The sequence below is a fragment of the Malaya genurostris genome, chromosome 2 (genome assembly GCF_030247185.1).
Source record: "Malaya genurostris strain Urasoe2022 chromosome 2, Malgen_1.1, whole genome shotgun sequence".
In the NCBI taxonomy this organism is placed as follows: Eukaryota; Metazoa; Arthropoda; class Insecta; order Diptera; family Culicidae; genus Malaya; species Malaya genurostris.
The window spans coordinates 276,841,870-276,860,791 of record NC_080571.1 but is presented as its reverse complement, the minus strand read 5'-3'; the positions used below and the strand labels follow the sequence as shown (position 1 = coordinate 276,860,791).

The 18,922-nt window shown below is 37.1% G+C and overlaps 1 protein-coding gene across 5 annotated transcripts in view; it reads right to left on the bottom strand.

The window, feature by feature from the left end:
- LOC131430199 (uncharacterized) overlaps positions 1-18,922 on the bottom strand; it is a 107,688-nt gene that overhangs the window by 16,939 nt on the left and 71,827 nt on the right. For 2 of the 5 annotated variants that reach the window (XM_058594943.1, XM_058594942.1), the window contains exon 2: positions 8,401-9,278. The exons of the other annotated variants lie outside the window; for them this stretch is intronic. In XM_058594943.1, coding sequence (XP_058450926.1) covers positions 8,401-8,476 — 76 coding nt within the window. In that variant the 5' untranslated portion in view covers positions 8,477-9,278. The remainder of the gene's footprint in view (positions 1-8,400; positions 9,279-18,922) is intronic. 5 annotated transcript variants of the gene reach the window in all.

The following is an 18,922-nucleotide window of genomic DNA, read 5'->3' as shown; positions in this document are numbered from 1 at the left end:
ACTGTTTGATTTTGCTCTTCAGTTGTGAATATGACGTCATTGCAAGAGAGACAATGCACAGTGGGGAAAAAACGATCAAAAACGCGACTTTGCTCAATAATTTTATAAAAACCTAAGCAAATATTTTCCAAGTTAGTATTTCTTATCCAATTTTTCCGTAGAATCGATATATGATTGTTAAAAGATCCGCAAAATTCACTATCATGACGGTTTTGCTCCAATTCCTCTTTTTTCTGACTTTACTTCGAATACTAACTGTGAAACTCAGGAAAAAATTCAATTCGACCAATCGGAAGGTATTCCTGATATGCTCATAAGTTATATAGATGGATTATTTTGAATAAGATTGACCACAAATAACTATATTCTGTTTTACCCCCAGTCATCTTCTTCCATGAATTTACAGAAAAAAAAAGTTCTTCTGATCGAAGTTTGGACCAAATTTGGTTAAACAAGACAGTTCTATGTTTCGCATATAACCTCAAATAATAATTAACACATAGTCTCCATGATCGCATGCGTCGTGCTACATCGTTTTACCCCAATTTTCCCACAAATATAATTTTATGTTGAATTCAGATTTACAATCCCGAAGCAGATCCAATATGACCTACCAATATTGGTTCATATTACGTACAAAACATCTGTAATCCAATCAAACACAATGGAGTGACAGTACTAGATTTATATAATGAACTATTTTCCAAATGTGGAGCAATATCATAAGACTCACTTAAAAGATAAATTGGGGTAAAACGGTATAACAAGATTCGTGCGGTCATTGAATTCATTTGTAATCCTATTTTTAGGGCTTTCTTCGTAATATCAATCGATTTTCATCAAGCGCAATCATCCTGCTTTCGGTATGCGAAAGAAAGTTTAACCAGAAATACGACTTATGATATAAATTGGGGTAAAACGGCTAGTACTGTCATTCACATTGTGTTTAATTGGTTCACAGATGTTTTGCACGTAATATGAACCAATATTGATAGGTCGTATTGGATCTGCTTTTGGATTGTAGTACATATTTCAACTGAATATTATAACTAGAAAAGAAATGGGGTAAAAAGGTGCAACGAGTTTTCTGCTGTCAATAAAACTATATACAATCGATTTTTTAGACTTTTTTACATCGGAAACACTCTATTCGCTCTTCTGCAAGTTCTTCGGTTTCATGTTATGTAGCTAAGCTTGAATACAATGCAGTATAAAAAGGGAACTTGGGGTAAAATGAACATGATAGCGTTTCGTGCGGTCCTTCTAAATACATGGAATCGATTTTACTGACCATTTTACAGTGCTTTGTGGTCAGCTGTAGCATGCCTCCAAAAAAAAATCGTCGCGTTTTCGGTCCATTTTTCCCCACTGTGCGCTGCTTCATGTTCACTAGTAGTGGTTAAGGGCAAAAAGTATTTTACATCTTGGATACATATATCTCTTAAAATAATTGATAATGATTCAAAAATAGAGCATTCCACACTCGAGATATTAATATGATTCATTGATTAGATACACCAACTGAATTTGGTAGTTAAATTGTGTCAAATAGCGAACAGACGCTTTTTTCATCGAGCATTAATCCTTCGTATTGAAAAATAAGTGTGTGTTGCAATATGTCCACTGTTTGATTTTGCTCTTCAGTTGTGAAAAAGACGTCATTGCAACAGGGGCAATGCGTCAAAATTTTGCTCGTGCATTGCGAAAATCCGAAAATGCTCGCGCACAAAATTAGGGAAATTGTTTTGAATACATACAGAACTGGATGTGCTCTTTATAATAAAGTTTTCCTTTATCTGCGACCACGCTGTGGCTTTAAAATGAGCGCAAGTTTGTCCTAATTGATACGGCCATTTCTGAGAAAACTGTGCGAATTGAGGGCGATTAAAGGGCGGTTACGTCACTAAGATGACAACATCTTCATTTGAAAAAATAACCCTATAGTAGCATGCCTGGTTTCCGTCTACTCAATTGGACTATCTCGTCATGAGTTTTCATATGCAGAGTAGTTTAATTGGTGAAACAATTTCCCCGATTAGAAGTTAGGAGTTAGCGAGGATTTCATTACATAATTGCACTCGCATGTCTATTTTTCAAACTGCAGCTCGTCATAGCCTTTCAAACTTGTCGGTTTTTTTCAAATTCAAATGTCTCTAGTAAAACTGACGGAAAGGTTAAGAGCGAATTCTTGCGAAATCCAAACTTTCAAACTAGTAATGTAGCCGAAAAGGTCGACGTTTAGTAAAGTTGCATCATGGTGGTCAAGACCAAAGGGAAATCACATGTATAAAAGGGTCTAAATTTCGGAAACTGTGATGAACAGCAGCTAATTACTCAGTGTTAAGAAGCCCTACACGGAGATGTTAACCAGATACAGTTACTGTGTGATGGATGACGAAACATACGTTAATGATAAATCAACAACAAATGTTATGATAATGGTTTCATGCAAGTAAAGCAAAATTCGAACAAAATACCTTAACGGGTAAGGCAAAAATTAAAGTGGAAATACTTTATTCGACAGGCTATCAGCACTTGCGGAATGGGAATTGTAATTTTTATCACCGCCCGACCAGCAAGTAATAACCAGTTAATAGCCGAGATCAACTTTCGTGAAAAATTCAGATATGTTTAATCTCATTAGTAGTGCAGATAACAAATAACATCGACTGAAATTCGGCGAGAGACTTGTCATCTTATGTTGTCCATAATTTTCCAGAGCCCCACATTTCTAGTGAGCTGGAGAAGAAAAACCTGTTTTAACCCACCTAGTTGTGCTATATTACCTTTCTCATACAACTAATGTTTTCGTTAATATTATAAAGGGATTCTTCACATAATTTTTATTTGAATATTGAATAGGAACAAAAAAGTTTATTTGTGCATACACTAGCAAAACCTTTCCAGTTGTAAACAATTTTAACCCAACTTAATAAGAATTTTTCGTTTTTTTTTGCGTTTTCGTTTTAAATGATGGTTTAAAATTTTAAACACATCTTATCCTGTTGTTCCAGAATCGGAACTGAGATTCGAGCAAAGGTCAAAAGCAGTCTATTTTTATACGTTGCTCCTTTTATTTTAGTCTAAGTTTGTGAAAATCGACTTAGCTGTTTCTGAGAAAACGAAGAGAGTCACGTTTTGCCTTTCTCATATAGAAAGGTTATGCAATCACTGTGAAAACCGACTTTTGAACCGAGGCCCGGAGGGCCGAGTGTCATATACCATTCGACTCAGTTCGTCGAGTACGCAAAATGTCTGTGTGTGTATGTGTGTGTGTATGTGCGTATGTGTGTATGTAACGTTTTTTTGCACTAACTTTTCTCAGAGATGGCTGAACCGATTTTCACAAACTCAGATTCAAATGAAAGGTCTTGTGGTCCCATACAAAATTCCTGAATATTATTTAGATCCGACTTCCGGTTCGAGAGTTATGGGGTAAAATGTGCAAAAAAAAAAGAAAATATGTGTTTTAACTTTTCTCATAGATGGCGCGACCGATTTTCACAAACTTAGGTTCAAATGAAAGGTCCTGTGGTCCCATGCGTTATTCCTGAATTTCATGCGGATCCGACTTCCGGATCCGGAAATATAGGGTAAAGTGTGTTAAAAATTTTATACCAGCACTGAAAAGAGCGAAAAACCGTAAAAAGTTTTCTAAATGGGCCTCAAATCTTTTCCAATTGATAGTTTTTATCAGTAGACGGTCAAACAAATCTATTTCGATTATTCTTTTAAGAATCGAAGAAAAATAATTTGCGAAAATCGGTTTAGCCGTCTCTGAGAAATTGGAGTGATTTCCGGTTCGGAGCACACGAGCACTTTTCCGGTACCTCCGGAACCAGGAACAATGATCCGGTATACTCAAAGTCAACATATTTGGTTCTGAACTAACCATACCTGCCTGATTGAAGAATTATACGGCTATTGAAGTATTTTTGGCTCGATTTTTCCGAGTCATATTTAATAACTCGCTCCTGAAAATGAAATTGTTATGCTCATCAACCTGTAATTCGAAACCGGAAGTCGTATCCGGATGAAATTTGGTAATTTTACATGAGGTTTTGACTTTTCATTTGAAATTAAGCTTGTGGAAATTGGATGAGCGGTCTGTGAAAAAAACGAGTGCACTTTTTTAGTTTGTTTTGCGCATATTGCCACGTAACTCCCGAACCAGAATTCGAGTCGAGAAGTCTAGATGAAATTTAATAACACGTTATGAGATTACAAGGCCTTTAATTTGAATCTAAGCTAAAGTTATTCCCGAACTGGGAGTTCGATTCGAGTAAAATTCATCAGCTATTGGACCAAGAGACCTTTCATTTGAATCTAACTTTGTGAAAATCGGTCCAGCCATCTCCGCAAAAATCGAGTGCACACACACACAGACATTTGCACAATTCGTCGTGATTGTATAGCCTTTCTATATGAGAAAGGCAAAAAGATTTCGAAATATCTTGAAAAAATAAGTGAAATCTAATACCTTCTTCTTCTTCATACACGCTTTTGAATATCTTCTTATTTTCAGGAAGAGGCGTTTAGAAGCACTAGAAAAAAACCTTATTTTATCCACCTAGTGGTGTACTGATACCATTCTCATAGTACTTATATTTTCAAAAACATAACTAGAAAATTCTGTCAAGATTTTTTTTTGTCTTTTGTGAATACGACTTACTTTAATATGGGGCGCCTTTTCAAAATTTACCCTCTGAGAGAGTGATAAGTTTTTGATCGTGAATATCTCTTGTTGTACCTAACGTATCAAACTAAGTTTTGCTACATGCCATCGGAAATATGATCACAATTTTATGATAAAATTATCAGTTGTGTGACATAATCTCAAATAATTCAACATTAAACTTTTCTGAAATGTTTGGTATAAACGAGTATCAAAGAGGATAATTCATAAGGCGCGTTTGTCTCTCTCGAATTTTTAAAGCTCATAGCTCAGTGATCTGTGAAAGGATTTATATAATCTAACTGCCAATAGAATCGAAATATTTCAACTTAAACGTGTATAGCAACAGCATTGAAGTATTTCAATAGTAAACTATTGAAAAACCTGTCTCATTCGACCCATGTCAACACCAGCCAATCAGAACGCGTTCTGAGGAAGAGAACGAAATATCTGCTGCTGTACAACAAATCGTTCGCGAGCAGATGTGTTGTGTGTCGTTTGCAAAGTTAGTTTCGCTTCCGACAAGAGCGAATAGGTCACAACTGCCAGTTGTTTGCATTGGTGAAAAAACAACGAAAAGAGGACAACGGTGGAGAGCATCACACAAAATCAGCCGTTCTAAAGAACTATTAGGATTTTTGCTCGCAAATCGCAGGTAAATATCCTCAGTTTAGTGCAAATCTAGAACAGTTTGATTAGATTTGTGCATTTTTCGCTGTGTGAAATTCACAGTAATCGAGATCAAGTGAAGCCTTCTTTGTTTTTGCGAAAAATGTTCCAGAGTTTAATGTCGTAGAGAATTACGCAATTTGACCCTTCTGAATGCTAGAAACGAATCCCTACAGCATTTTGATAGTTTATTTAAATGAATTATGCAAATCCGAAATGAAATATTCGACATTAAAATTCTGTATGCGGCATATCTAGAACTGTTTGATTAGATTTGTGCACTTTTCGTTGAGTAAAATTCACAGTAATCGAGATCAAGTGAAGCCTTCTTTGTTTTTGCGAAAAATATGAAAAAGGGGAATGCTTGCATAATTCATACAATTGATCAACTAATTGATATTCGGAAGTGTTAAGGAACATGTCAGTTGTTTTCGTATTCACGACATCCAGTTATGTCTCTGACATTACCCACCCCCCTTTTTAAACTTGAATAAAACCAAAAACTTTCTTTGATATAAACTACCATCACCTTATCAATTTGTAAACAGTTATGTCAAGTTAATATATATTTAAATGTGGCAACCATGCACGCTATAAAAAAATTGAACAAAGCACGTTGTGTGTTAGGCGGTGGTGTTTTCTTCTTCCGTAGCAGCACGTACCGATGCGTACCGATTTTGCATCATTTTGCATGACAGTAGTTTACCTAGTTTTGATACTCATCGCCCTATAATTTCGAAATCGAAAGTCGGATCTGGATAAAATTGCACAGCATCTTTCAAGACACTGAGAGCTTGAATTTGAATCACGATTTGTGAAAATCGGTTTAACCGTTGTTGAGAAATCGAAGTGAGATCCGGTTTTTGGAGTTTTTTTCCTTCACTATTATCGGTGCGTCCGGAAGCGAAAACCGGGGACTAGAGAAAGTAGATTTATATATCCACTTGTTAGTAAGTTTGCCAACTAGATGAAATTATCCATTTATTTATCAATTAAATAAAAATTTGCACCTCGTTTTGAAAAAATCCTCATGAAGTCAAAAAATTTCCTCACTTGTCGCTCTGTAATACCGGAACCGGAAGTCGGATCTGGATAAACTTTTCGAAGACTTTTAAAAGAGTTTCAAGACCTTTCATTTGCATCATTTGTAGTTTGTAAAAATAGGCTGAGAAATTTCCGAGAAAATTGAGTGCGTATTTTCTCAGAGATTTCCACATGTTGTCTTGTAAATCCTGAATCGGAAGTCAGAACGGGATAAAATTCAATAGCAATCTATGGGATCATAAGACCCTTCGTTAAAATCTAAGTTTGTGAAAATCGGTCACGCCATCTCTGAGCAAAGTGAGTGACAATTTTTTTCATATTTTTGGTACATATCACCCCTGTAATTGCGGAACCGGAAGTCTGATCGGGATAGTATTCGATACCGATCTGTAGGACCAGAAGACCTTTCATTTGAATCTGAGTTTGTGAAAATCGGTTCAGGCATCTCTAAGAAAATCGAGTGACATTATTTGTCACATACAAACATACATACATACACACACAGGCATTTGCTCATTTCGTCGAGCTGAGCCGAAAGGTATATGACATTCAGCCCCCGGGGCCTCGGTTTTAAAGTCAATTTTCACAGTGATTGTATAGCCTTTGTACATGAGAAAGGCGAAAATGTTCTTAGCCATGATGTTTTCTTTTGAGATTTACTTTTTACCTATTCTGAATAAAAAGAGCATAATTAAACCCACCCCCAATCCACAACTTTAGCTTTTGTGATTGTTATTTCATACAATAATAACAAAAAATCCTTTCTAAGATCGATTACTGATGGCTCGGCAATTCATGATTCAATCCTCATCGGTTTTTCCGAGCTAACAACAAAATATCTGCTAACAACTGCAATAATTGACAGTTAACAAATGAAGGACTGTCGAGATTCTCAGTAATTATACATCTTGCCGAGACGATTACCGAACGCTCGATTGTGCAAATCACGGCACTTTTTTGCCGAGAATCAGCAATAAAATTTAAGCACAGACTAACAGACAGGACTCTCAAATTAGATTATTCAATCATTTTAACGGTCATTTCGAATATTCCTTTATTTGGGACAGTACTCACATGTGTCATGATGGCGCCACGTTACCCTATCAAAAACATCCTGTCAGTCATCTAGACTGTGTTTATTTTTTTCATTTACCAACAGAGTTGCCATTCATACAGAATTATCTGTAATGTATTGATTTGTATACGTCCATGCAACTTTCATGCTGGATACAGATTTAATACATATTGCCAAAACTATATACTATATAGCGCCCCCGCAGAAATCACCTCTGTCTAGTTGCGGGCGTTTGCCCGGATTATCCAAAGCTAGGAGCTATCCATTAGTTAAGTTCGAACGAGCGGCAGCGAGGTCGGACAGCAGGTCATTAAAAACGATGAGGCCGCATTAGACCTTTCAAAATTGCAGTAAATTAGAACAATTTCTATTAAGCAGCATCTTCATCTGTTATGCCAAATGACTGTTATGCCAAATGACCATTATGCTAAATAACCATTATGCCAAATGTCGTTATGCCAAACGTGGTAGCCCCATAATTAACTGCAGTTTAGGGTAGATTTAGCTTCATGTCACTTTTCTGTTTCACTAATTTTGGGTATATTTAAAAAAACTGCGTATTTTAAGCATTGTTTACCTTAAAGAGAGTGAACATGTAGTAGGGGATTCCTTGTATCTATTCTGCATGTTGCCGTCTTTTGCTTAGACTTCCATTCTAGAAATGAGTCATCATTTCTCAAGCACTCACAACTGAAACGCTTTTAAAACATGCCATCAACCTTCTTTGCCGAGAATTAGAAACACACTTAGCCTTCACCGATTTAAGCTTCGTATAGGGAACACAGGTTTCACATAAAAAAATGTCAATCAACACCCAACCGGTCTTAGAACTGACCGACCAGCTAAAAGCAACCAAAATGATAGCAATACTAATAGTAAGTAATAAACACAAAACAACAGACAAACATGCTGTCAATGCCAATGCCAATGCGCTCACCTGTCGCCACCACCGGCGGATTGTTGCTCACGTACATCGTTCTAGTTCTTTGAACCATATCACCCATCATTGACATACTGATCAACTCGGTTGCTGTCGGGAGCACAACGGTGACCGATTGACTGACCGACCGACGCAAGAACTACTGGAAACCAAACTCAGGTCAAACTTGCTTGACTCGATCGTTAACCTATTTGACCGATCGATGAAGACGGGGGGAGGGATGGAGATCGAACTGATCCGGTTCGTTCGTTCGTGCCTGTGGCGAAGGCAGGCCAATCACGGCCAATCACGTCTACTTGATTCAAGATATCTGCCTACCGGTAGTATATGAGCCTACATCGATAACGCAATTAAGTCGTACACGTCACACTTGTAGCACTTGGATCGGACAAGGAAGGCGACCGGAGATCTTGCCTTGTAAAGATAAACTATCTGGGCCCGTTGAAGTGATTCGGTGTTCTTCTGGCTGCTGAAATTGGCAGTAGCAAACAATCTCCCGATGGCCGATAGTCGAGATAACGGTTGTGCGCGTCGAACCGTTCGAGGTGCAAGCTCAAGTAACTCTGAGCGGCGGATACGATTCTAGTCTGCCAGTCAGGCAGTCAGTCAGGCAGGCAGACAGTGCAGGAGTACCGCTCCTTCTTCTGTTCGCAGTAACTCTGCTGAAATTGAGAAGAAAGCTCGCGGCCGTGCGCTGTGGGGGTTGTTGTTACGGATGGGCAGTATGTGTGTGTGTGAGTGTATGTGCCTATCCTAGAAAGGCATTATCTCGAAGAATACGTTCGGGAACGGCACTGCTATTGTAGGCATGATGACGATCTCCACTTTCCGCAATGTGAGCAAAAATGAATGCTCGTTCGTGATAAGGTTGCCCGCTGGAAGATCATAAAAACAGCAACACAATATTTTCAGTAAATGCACTTTTGCCGATTTCAAACATGGGACACATCATTCGTTTGTTAGTGAGCGGCAGTTCAAAAAACGCTTATTTTTAGTCGCTGTGCGTAAGCAATGAGCATGCAAAAAACTATGCCAGGTTCTTACTAATAATGATTTACCCTTTTCTTTTCATCGAATACGCAAAATCCGAAGAGATAGAGTGACTGAAAACTTGATATCAAAATAATGATAGCGTTCGGCTCATCAGTGCTTTAGCAGATCAAATTGAACTGTCATGTGCATCCAGCAGTTCAATTCAAACCTCAGAGTAGACGGAAAATGCGCACTATTTCTGTAACACTTCAAGTAATGTAAGCTTTGAGCTACTACGAGGACATGACAGTTGAATTTGAACTGCTGAAGCACTGATAAGCCGAGGACGAAACGCGAAGAAAATGAAATAAAAAGAGTGCTTTCTGCACAAATAAAATAAAAGTTAAATGGTTATTGATTTGTTTGTTTATGTACTATTATTTTACATAGTGCTCATCTCCGTAGAGACTTCGAAGACTAGAGGTAACAGCTTTCTCCGAACCCTCAAGTTTGTAGTACACCGCGTTTTTTTCAATCAACACCTACCATCACCTACTCTGAAACCGAGGGATGTTTACATTGGAAGTGCTGTCCTTCGCTGGCGCACACACCGAATTAATTTGAATATTGTGCTACAGCTGCTGCGCGAACAGTTTCTCGTCCGAAGATACGAATTCCTTGTCGAAAAGTATAGCGTACTGAGAGAGAGGATAATCCGTTTTTCCGATTGAGTGATTCTTTTTCGTCGAATCCGTTCTCTCACGATATCACCTGATCATAAACATAGTTCCGCTTCCTAACAGCGCGGCTTCTAGTGCCCCATCTGTCTGAAATTTTTATCCTTCAATTGTGTATCCTCCAGTGTTGTAAAAAATTTTCATGACATTTGGACGTATAGAAGTATCATTTTTAGTGTCGATCGGAAAATGAGAATCGAACAAAGAGCCTTAAGACTGCCGCTTCGCACATTGATGCTTGGTTTCAGGCTCATATTCAAAGCACCATGTTTCGTCAGTAGTCAGTAGTAATACGATAAATTGACGCTACGGATATTGAAAATTCCAGTTCCATACAATTAAGCGATGATTGTGACTCTTTTCTAACGAATTCACGCACAATTTTCGTTCACACGTTTTTTTTCGTTCACAACATCTTTTGGCCGTCCCGAACGTTCGTCGTCTTCCAAGTCCTCTCGTAACTCTTAAAAACATTTAAACCACTCGGGAATACGACTACGGGATAGACAATTATCGCCATAAACTTGTTTCATCATTTGATGAGTATCGGTGTATGTTTTACCAAGTTAAAAATAAAACTTAATGTTGTACAAATGTACTGTTACATTTAGTGCGATATCTAAGCTTCTAAACGTCCAAATGTAATGAAAATTTTATATGATAACACTGGAGAATGCACAATTGACAAATAAAAATTTCAGACAGATGGCGACACTAGGAACCGTGTTGTTTAAAAAGTCCTGGAGCTTTTGCATTGTATACCTTTTATGTTTCAAATTTTGCAAGAGAAATTTTGATGATCCGATCATAGAAGAAAAACAAACTACTAGTTGGCAAAGTTAGAGACCAAAAATAATGCAACAATGAAGGACTCACTTTTTTCGACTCAAAGTTCGAGGTTTTCATTTTTCATTGTTTCTTACACTTTAGTCAAATGACACATACTGATTCTGAAACTGTATGACAGTAGCTTTCCAACGCATATTTGGCAAAGTATATCACTGGAATAAATATCAAGTAACACCTTCTGTTAGAAAACGGCACGAACTTTTTTATACACCTAGTACTATTTTGGATAGATTTCATGTCACTTCTCTCGAACATGACATATATTATTAAATAGTGTGTGAAATTTTCGTTTCATGTAGTTAAACAACGGAAGGAAAAAAACAAGGAAAAATTTAAAAAGAAAACAAATCGGGAATAATTTCGTAATGCTCTCGGAATGTAAAATTTACAAACCACATCCGCTCAGTTTTGTAAAGAAAGGCGTAGTCCAGAGATGTCAGGATAAAAAATCAAAAATCTTCAGACAGGGTTGCAAAATTCAGTAAATCCGAAAAAATGTCTGCAGTCAGCAAGTATCTCTTGCAGGCAGCAATTTCTCAATAAAGTATGATACGCTAAACTAACTTGGCGAGCTAAAAGAAAAGGTCGCGGCAATTTCAAAGGTCTGTAAATTTTGACGAAAGTCTGCGAAAAAGTCTGCAACAAACAATAATAAATAAACGATAAAAACTGTCCTATATCAGTTAACGGTATCATATTGCCTCTTCCATTAGGGATTGATTTTTTTTATATTTTTATTTGACTCAAATCTGTCCATGACCGAGAAATACAATTTGCTTAGTCAGCTCTCAATTTAAACTATAGCTCTACTTTTAAGAAGGGCATAGGCAAAAAATATGTCTCAATAACGGTCCGATTGACTGGTGCCATCGGCAATGTTCTGAGTAATTACTGGGACTACATGAAAAAAAAATCAATTTGGAAACTGTCACAGTACTCTACCTCTAACGGGTGGCAACTAAAATTTTGAAATTTCTTTCTCAAGCTGTCAAAAGAAGACAAACATACTTGGAGAAGATCTGATTTATTGAAATTAAAGATACATTGTTCATTGTTAAAAAAAAAATTAGTGAACATTTGAGAACGGTCCGTAATCGGATGTTCGGCGAAGCTTCCGTTTGATGTCGGAACAGGAGCGTTGTACGGCCTTCATGTCAACTTTGCGAATGCATCTCTTGATTCTACCAATCAACTGTTTGCAATTCGTGGCTCTCCAGTTATTTTTGTACACCAAGGAGCTCAAAACCCCGAAGAAATCTTCGATTGAGCGACACTATGGCAAATTTATCGTGTGTTTTTGGGTACAAATGGGATCGAATGGGTATTCAGGAACGATTGTGTTTTTTGGTGCAATGCGATGACGCTTTATCCGGCCAAAACACGTATTATCCATCAGCATGATGTTTTTGAAAAAACGGGATCAAAACTTTCTACAAACATTCGTTCTGGTACACATCTTGATTGATTGCTAACCCAGATGGCTTGAACCATGGCTTAGAAATGCCTTTCTCGAAAATGACAATGTACAGCATCACTTTCTGTTGTTTAAACTAATATTTTATTTTCGGATGTACAGTAGAACTATCCGTTGAGTAGTATCGATCGTTTGCGGGAATCTGCGTCTTCGAAAGAGAGAAGTAACTTTCGTCGTCCAAAACAAAACTTTTTCCGGAAAAATTTTTAATCAACCAGCGGCATTGGGAATTCAGCGTTGAAATCTGTGCGTCAGTATATTCTGGGGCTCGTGTCTGCTTTCGGTACTTTATTCCGAGTTTTTTCAATGTTTTGCAGATGTACTGGTGAAAACAGTTGAACTTTTTTGCGGCATCCCTTTGACTCAGTGAATCCTTGTTGTTGAAGACACGAGAAAGAGAGCGAAGTCCTTTTGCGTCCATAATTTTAGCTGGTCTTTCACTACCAGAGATGGCATTTCACCAGAGTGATACACGCTAGAGTCAGATTTTTGCCACACCGAGGATGCAAAAAACGAAGCACCGCACAAAGAGGAAAGCGCACTTCTTCTCAGTGTCGAATAGACAGCATTTGAGTGTGTGCTTGTGGTTAAAGCAGCTGGCGCGAGTGAAACACATTCTCTTCGCATGAATCGCTCACACGCGCTCTCGTCTAAATACACCCAAGTGACCACTGGCGCGTGATGGTGAGCGGAGCGAACAATTCTGTGAACTTCAATTAATAGAGAGTAGATCTGGCCTTGCTATGAAAAATTTGCAAGGAAAACCGAAAATTTTACGATAAATTATTTTATTTTGCTGATTTTGCGTGTCCACGCTTCATCTACGAAAACCATACAGCAGAGTGCTCACCGGCGTGTACACCTCTGTGAAAGTATCTGCATCCTCCTCAGAGAATTTATTAGCTAATGCTCTAGCACTTTGGTGCGATTCAGTGGAAGAGGTAAAAGGAAATAAACAAACGCACTCATGATGCGTGCACACTTTATACAACAGTGGTGTATAAATGTGAAAGAGAAGAGCTCTCGTTGAAGTTGTCAGTGCGAGGGGAGAAATTTTGCTTGCTCTTCGTCACACAGAGGAGATAGACATCTCTGTTCACTACCTTCCTTACGAGCAGTTGTTGGGCATCTTAGGATATTGTAAACTGTCGAAGCCGTAACATTTTTGCTTTTAAAATGTTGTTCCGTATACTATTTGCCGAGATTTCTGTGCAGTTCGTATAGCTGTACAGTGCGTTCGCGAAATACTTCTTGTTTCGACGGCATTTTGAGCAAAACTGAGCAAGCATGAACAGAACAGAAAATACTAGCAGAAAGAGGAGAAAGAGAGCTAACACATACACACTCTTAGTTCTTTCTGAGCTCGTTTGTTGTTGAGCATACAGGCCTCGGAAAAATTCCAAAATTTTAGTTGCCACCCGTTAGTACTAAACTTGGCTAACCCCTGACTGATGTTCGTATTGTTTTACAATCTGATTCGAAAATTTCGCACTTTTTTGTGCTGTCAACTACATAAACAATAGACATTTTTATCTTCCATTATCCTGGAAGTCGGATCCGGATAGAACTCAATCCAGATATGATAATAAGTCATTTATTTGAATCAAGTACGACCGGTTCAGTCAGGATTATTAGTTTGTTTGATTATAAGCAGACCTGCATGGTAGAATAATTTACTGACTATTTTTAAGGAATATGGTCCATATTCAATATTCACTAAAACAAATTCTATGAAACAATTTTCATTATTTCGTTCTGAATATTGATTATGCAGATAAAGTCTTTGTTTCAATTCCAGTTGTTTGTTAGCTCTCATAGAACATTCGATTAAATCAATTTCTCGTCAATTATTACTTTTGTATGTGAAGTTCGAGCTAAACAGGGTACTATTTTTGAACTGATAAAACATGCTTTGTGATTTGATTATCAATCAATTTTGGTCGCAGCATGCATGTAAAAGTTCTTTGCCGTTTTCATTGACATCACTACACCACCGGTACGTTATTACAGTACTACCGGCAGTAAAAAATTCATATACATTGCGAAGCCTGTAATTCCGATGCGTATATCATTTCAATTAAACTCGATTCTTTCTTTCGGGGGCACATTTCGTAAAGTGGCTATGCTATGCTCAGCACCGTATTCACACACCGGTAACCAACATTCGTTCCTGCATCGTGATTTCTTGAAAACATGCTCATTTTTCGTTTTCTTTACTCCGTGTACGAAATCGAACATCGCACATAGCGTGCTTCGTTTCTTAGAGGCGGTGTTGTGTTTTCTTTTTCCGTATCAGCGCATATACGTACCGTTGCGCTTTATATGACGGTTAGAATTTTTTGACTCTCATCATCTTAAAGTCGGATTCAGATGAAATTCAGTAGTTTTATATATAACTATAAGACCTGTCATAAGAATCTAATTTTATGAAAATCGGTTCAGCCACTGCAAAAACAATACTTAACATACACACACAGGTATTCTATGTACTCAACAAACTGACTCGAATAGTATATGACACTCGGCCCTCCGAGCCTCGATGGAAAAGTCGGTTTTCACAATGCTTGCATAACCTTTCTATATGAGAATGGCAATAATATTAATATTTATTTAGCAAATGAAATTAAAAATTTATTACACCAAAAAGTTACTTCTTGTTATTTGTATTTTCATATGTTTTAGATGATAATTGAACAACTTTAATTTGATTTTGGTCTAAATAAAGAAATAATAAACGAAAAAGTTTAATTTTTTCAAATTGGCTGATTTTTGATTTTTTTTATTTGTGAGAAAGTGAGTTTCATCAAAATATGAAAAAAATTTAACAAATTGAAAATTGTTCTTATCGAAATACACATTCTTATAATCGATTGAATTTCTATCTAATTTTGAAAAGCAAATTAAAATATGTGAAAAACTGAAAATAAATTTCAATATTTTTTCGTTTCACCTTTTTTATAAATATAAAAAATAAGTATAAAAATCGCTCAAACTTTGGAAACATTTCCGAGGGCCGGAGGTCCAAGTATGATATACAAATCGATTCAGTCTGTATGTTTTTTTACAACATCTGTCACAATCGACCTTGAAAAGTAAATACGATTAGAAAATTTATCAATTTTTTGGCAATACCAGTCCAACAAGCCATAGATTCTCAGAATCGGTCAATTATTCACGCAGATATCGATGTTTTTGTGTAGGCGATTTTCCGCCGTATTCCAATAGTAGGGATTTTCAACTATGAAATGACGCTTGGAATCAACATTAGATCCATTTTTTACTAAAATCATTTCAGAGTGATTGAAACATTGAATATTTAGCTCGAATTGTTTTCAACCCAGTTCCCTTTTGGCAACATAATTGTTCGACTGTGACGTGGTAAACCCTATATTGGAAATTCTGCATTATGTTCGAATTCAAAATCATTACCCAATTTCTTGAAACAACGAAACATTTTCTATTAAAAATGGGACGGGTATGGCTTGATGGGTTAATCGATACCTTTTACGCAGCCCACCTTGGTTCGATCTCCAACCCCACACATAGGGTCAGAACGCTTTTCTGACCCGAAGAGGCGAATGATTATATATGAGACAAATATGATTGGAACACCAGTACAGTAGGTTGTGGAAATACTAAGGAACAGCTTAATTAAGAATATACGATAAGCGATTACTGTTCAAGTTATGCAAAAATATAATTTATCAATTACTGCATATGGAGCATTTCACACAAAATTAGTATTCAAATTTTTTTCAGTTTAGGATTCAAAAATATTCGATAAGTATTTTCTTATTTCAATATGATACGTGGCAGTTTCAGAAGTTCCTGAAGTTTCAATTTATTTTATTTGTTTGCTAACTTGAAATAAAATAAGTTTAAATCATTGCATGGCTAGTACTATGATTCTATTGACACTAAGAATCCTTTCAGATCGGACTCAACCGTATAACAAAAGGCTTGTAAGACCAGCGGCCTATTCATTGAATCGCAAACCCGATCTCGGAGCTAAAGATTCACGTAACTTGAATTATTTGATCCATGTGATGACGAGACGAGACTTCACAAAAAAAAAAAGAATACTTAACGCTACTGTGTACTAACCATGAGTAAATTTATCACACGGAAAGGCTGTTTGATCTTTCAATATCTGAAATACTTAAGCTCTACCCGTTAAAGCACATTAAAAGACATAAAGATCGCTGTGTCACCCCTAATGATCGCTAAGCTAATGGTTTCCATTATGCAGTTTTTATTGTAGTATAAGTGCACATAATCTATTAAAGCAATTAGTAAATATTCCCATTTATTCTCAACTATCGTCACCTGTTCGATAGTAACAATGGATGGAAATTCCACTATTTATGTAAAATTTATCATATTTGTCAACAGTTTGCTGTTTCATCCAGTAAGACGTTTGACGTTTCGTTATCTTTACAGCAAATTGCATCAAGATTATGTCATAAATTAACGATGAACATCTACAACCTCCAGCACCACTACCACTGTGAAAAGTGGCGGTTTAAACCAGCTAGTTTATATTTCTACCTTTGCTTCCACAAGCCACATTGGCCCGTTGCCGTTTGCTGGAAGGCGCTCGGTAGAAGATGAAGATCCGAAACAAGATCTTTTATCAGTCATGAATACGGTGCACATCTCCCACTGGACAAGCGAGTCAAGAATGACGTCTATTTGTGAACTAGTTCAATTGTTATCCGTCTCAGTTCCCGCGCATGTCGCCGCTGGCCCATTTGTCACTAGATGGGGCGACCCATCTAAAAACTCTAAATTTAACGTTTCTCACCGAAAGATGCCCATTGTCACTCTTATCACAGGAATGATAACAAGATATGTGGACTACGACTGTAAAAATAGGATTGTTTATTTATACTTGAATTATTTAGGAACGGTCATAGTGCGATTTTTTTTCTAAATATCTGATTTAGGACAACCTTCAAAAACTATTGTTTACACTCTAATAAAACCATTTTACGTTGGTATCAATCATAGGCGGTGTGGTATTGTAACATAAATATTTAGTCAACAAAAATCATCAACTAAATCGAAATATGTTCTAACTGTTGAACAGCCCCCGTTTTATATTTAGTTTTGACCTAAAAAAACCCTACCCGGCTAGTTGAGGAAATAAAATCGGCAAATATGATTGCATATTTATCATGATAAATTACCGCTACCGAACCGCTGACCAACACTGGTTGATAATTAATTGTTTAACCCCCTTCCTTAATAAGACAGCCACCCCTCATTAGGCCGAAGTGATAACCGCATTGATAACAAATGCATCACGATGACGACGACGATGGATGGATGGATCGGAACCTCTTGAGTGGCTGCGGGAAATTATTATACCATTATTAGTGCATTTGTTGCAAACAGTGTAACCGCACTTGATCGTGAGGGGTCCAATATTGCAGATTACCGGATACTGATATCTGGTACTGATAGTGGGTGAATTGTTTGAACCGTTGTTGTATGTATGCTCTCAGAAATCCATTATCCGAAATTGCGTGTGTTATTTTGCGGGATGTTTGATTTGACGTGAAAGTGAAAGCCGAACAGCCGAGTACATACGGGGGAAAAATTTTGCGTGTTGATTAGATTGCATTAGAGTTACATAATCTCGTATTGTACAGGCTAATTATCGGAACAAACTTCATTCAAATCAGCCAACTCACAGTAGTTTTGCTTTGATGTTCTGAAATGCATTTGAGATTAATTGAAGATCTCTTATCAATACGCTGACTATTATCTTAATACATTATCATAAAACATGTGTTTTGTAATGGAAATGTAATATAAGATCAAGTGCACAAATCTGTTTCTATTGTTTTCCATCATAAACTTATTCTCGATGTAAAATTTTTTAACTTGTTAACCAAACTCTCGTATTTGGCGAAATGCGCTTCAAACTCACTTCATCTACCTTGCACTGCATTAACACATGGATCAATAAGTCCCGAGACTAACAATGGAAACAACATTTTTTTTGCAAATATTTTTTTTATTCATCAACATAATCACCTTTTAGGGTAATACAATGGTTCCAACGTTTTTTTTTTCGATAAACTGCTTTCTGAATCGTTTGTTTTGTTCCATCGTAAGCAATCGCGGCACCCACTTGGAAAAAACCTTTTTCATGCTCAATTTTTCATGAAGGATAGTAAATACACTTCCATATGATATCTGTGTAATCTCAGCAATCTCACGGAGCTTCACTTTACGATCTTTCATTATAATTTTTGTCACTTCACTCACATTTTCCGGTGTAACGGCTTCCACAGGTCTACCCGAGCGTTCCGCGTCATTTGTGTCGGTACGACCACGTTTAAACTCGGCGAACCACCGAAAAATCGTTGCTTTTGATGGACAAGAGTCCGGATAACATTTTTCAATCCATTGTTTCGCTTGCACGGTGTTTTTACCCATCAAAAAACAATGTTTTATCAAAACACGAAACTCGGTTTTT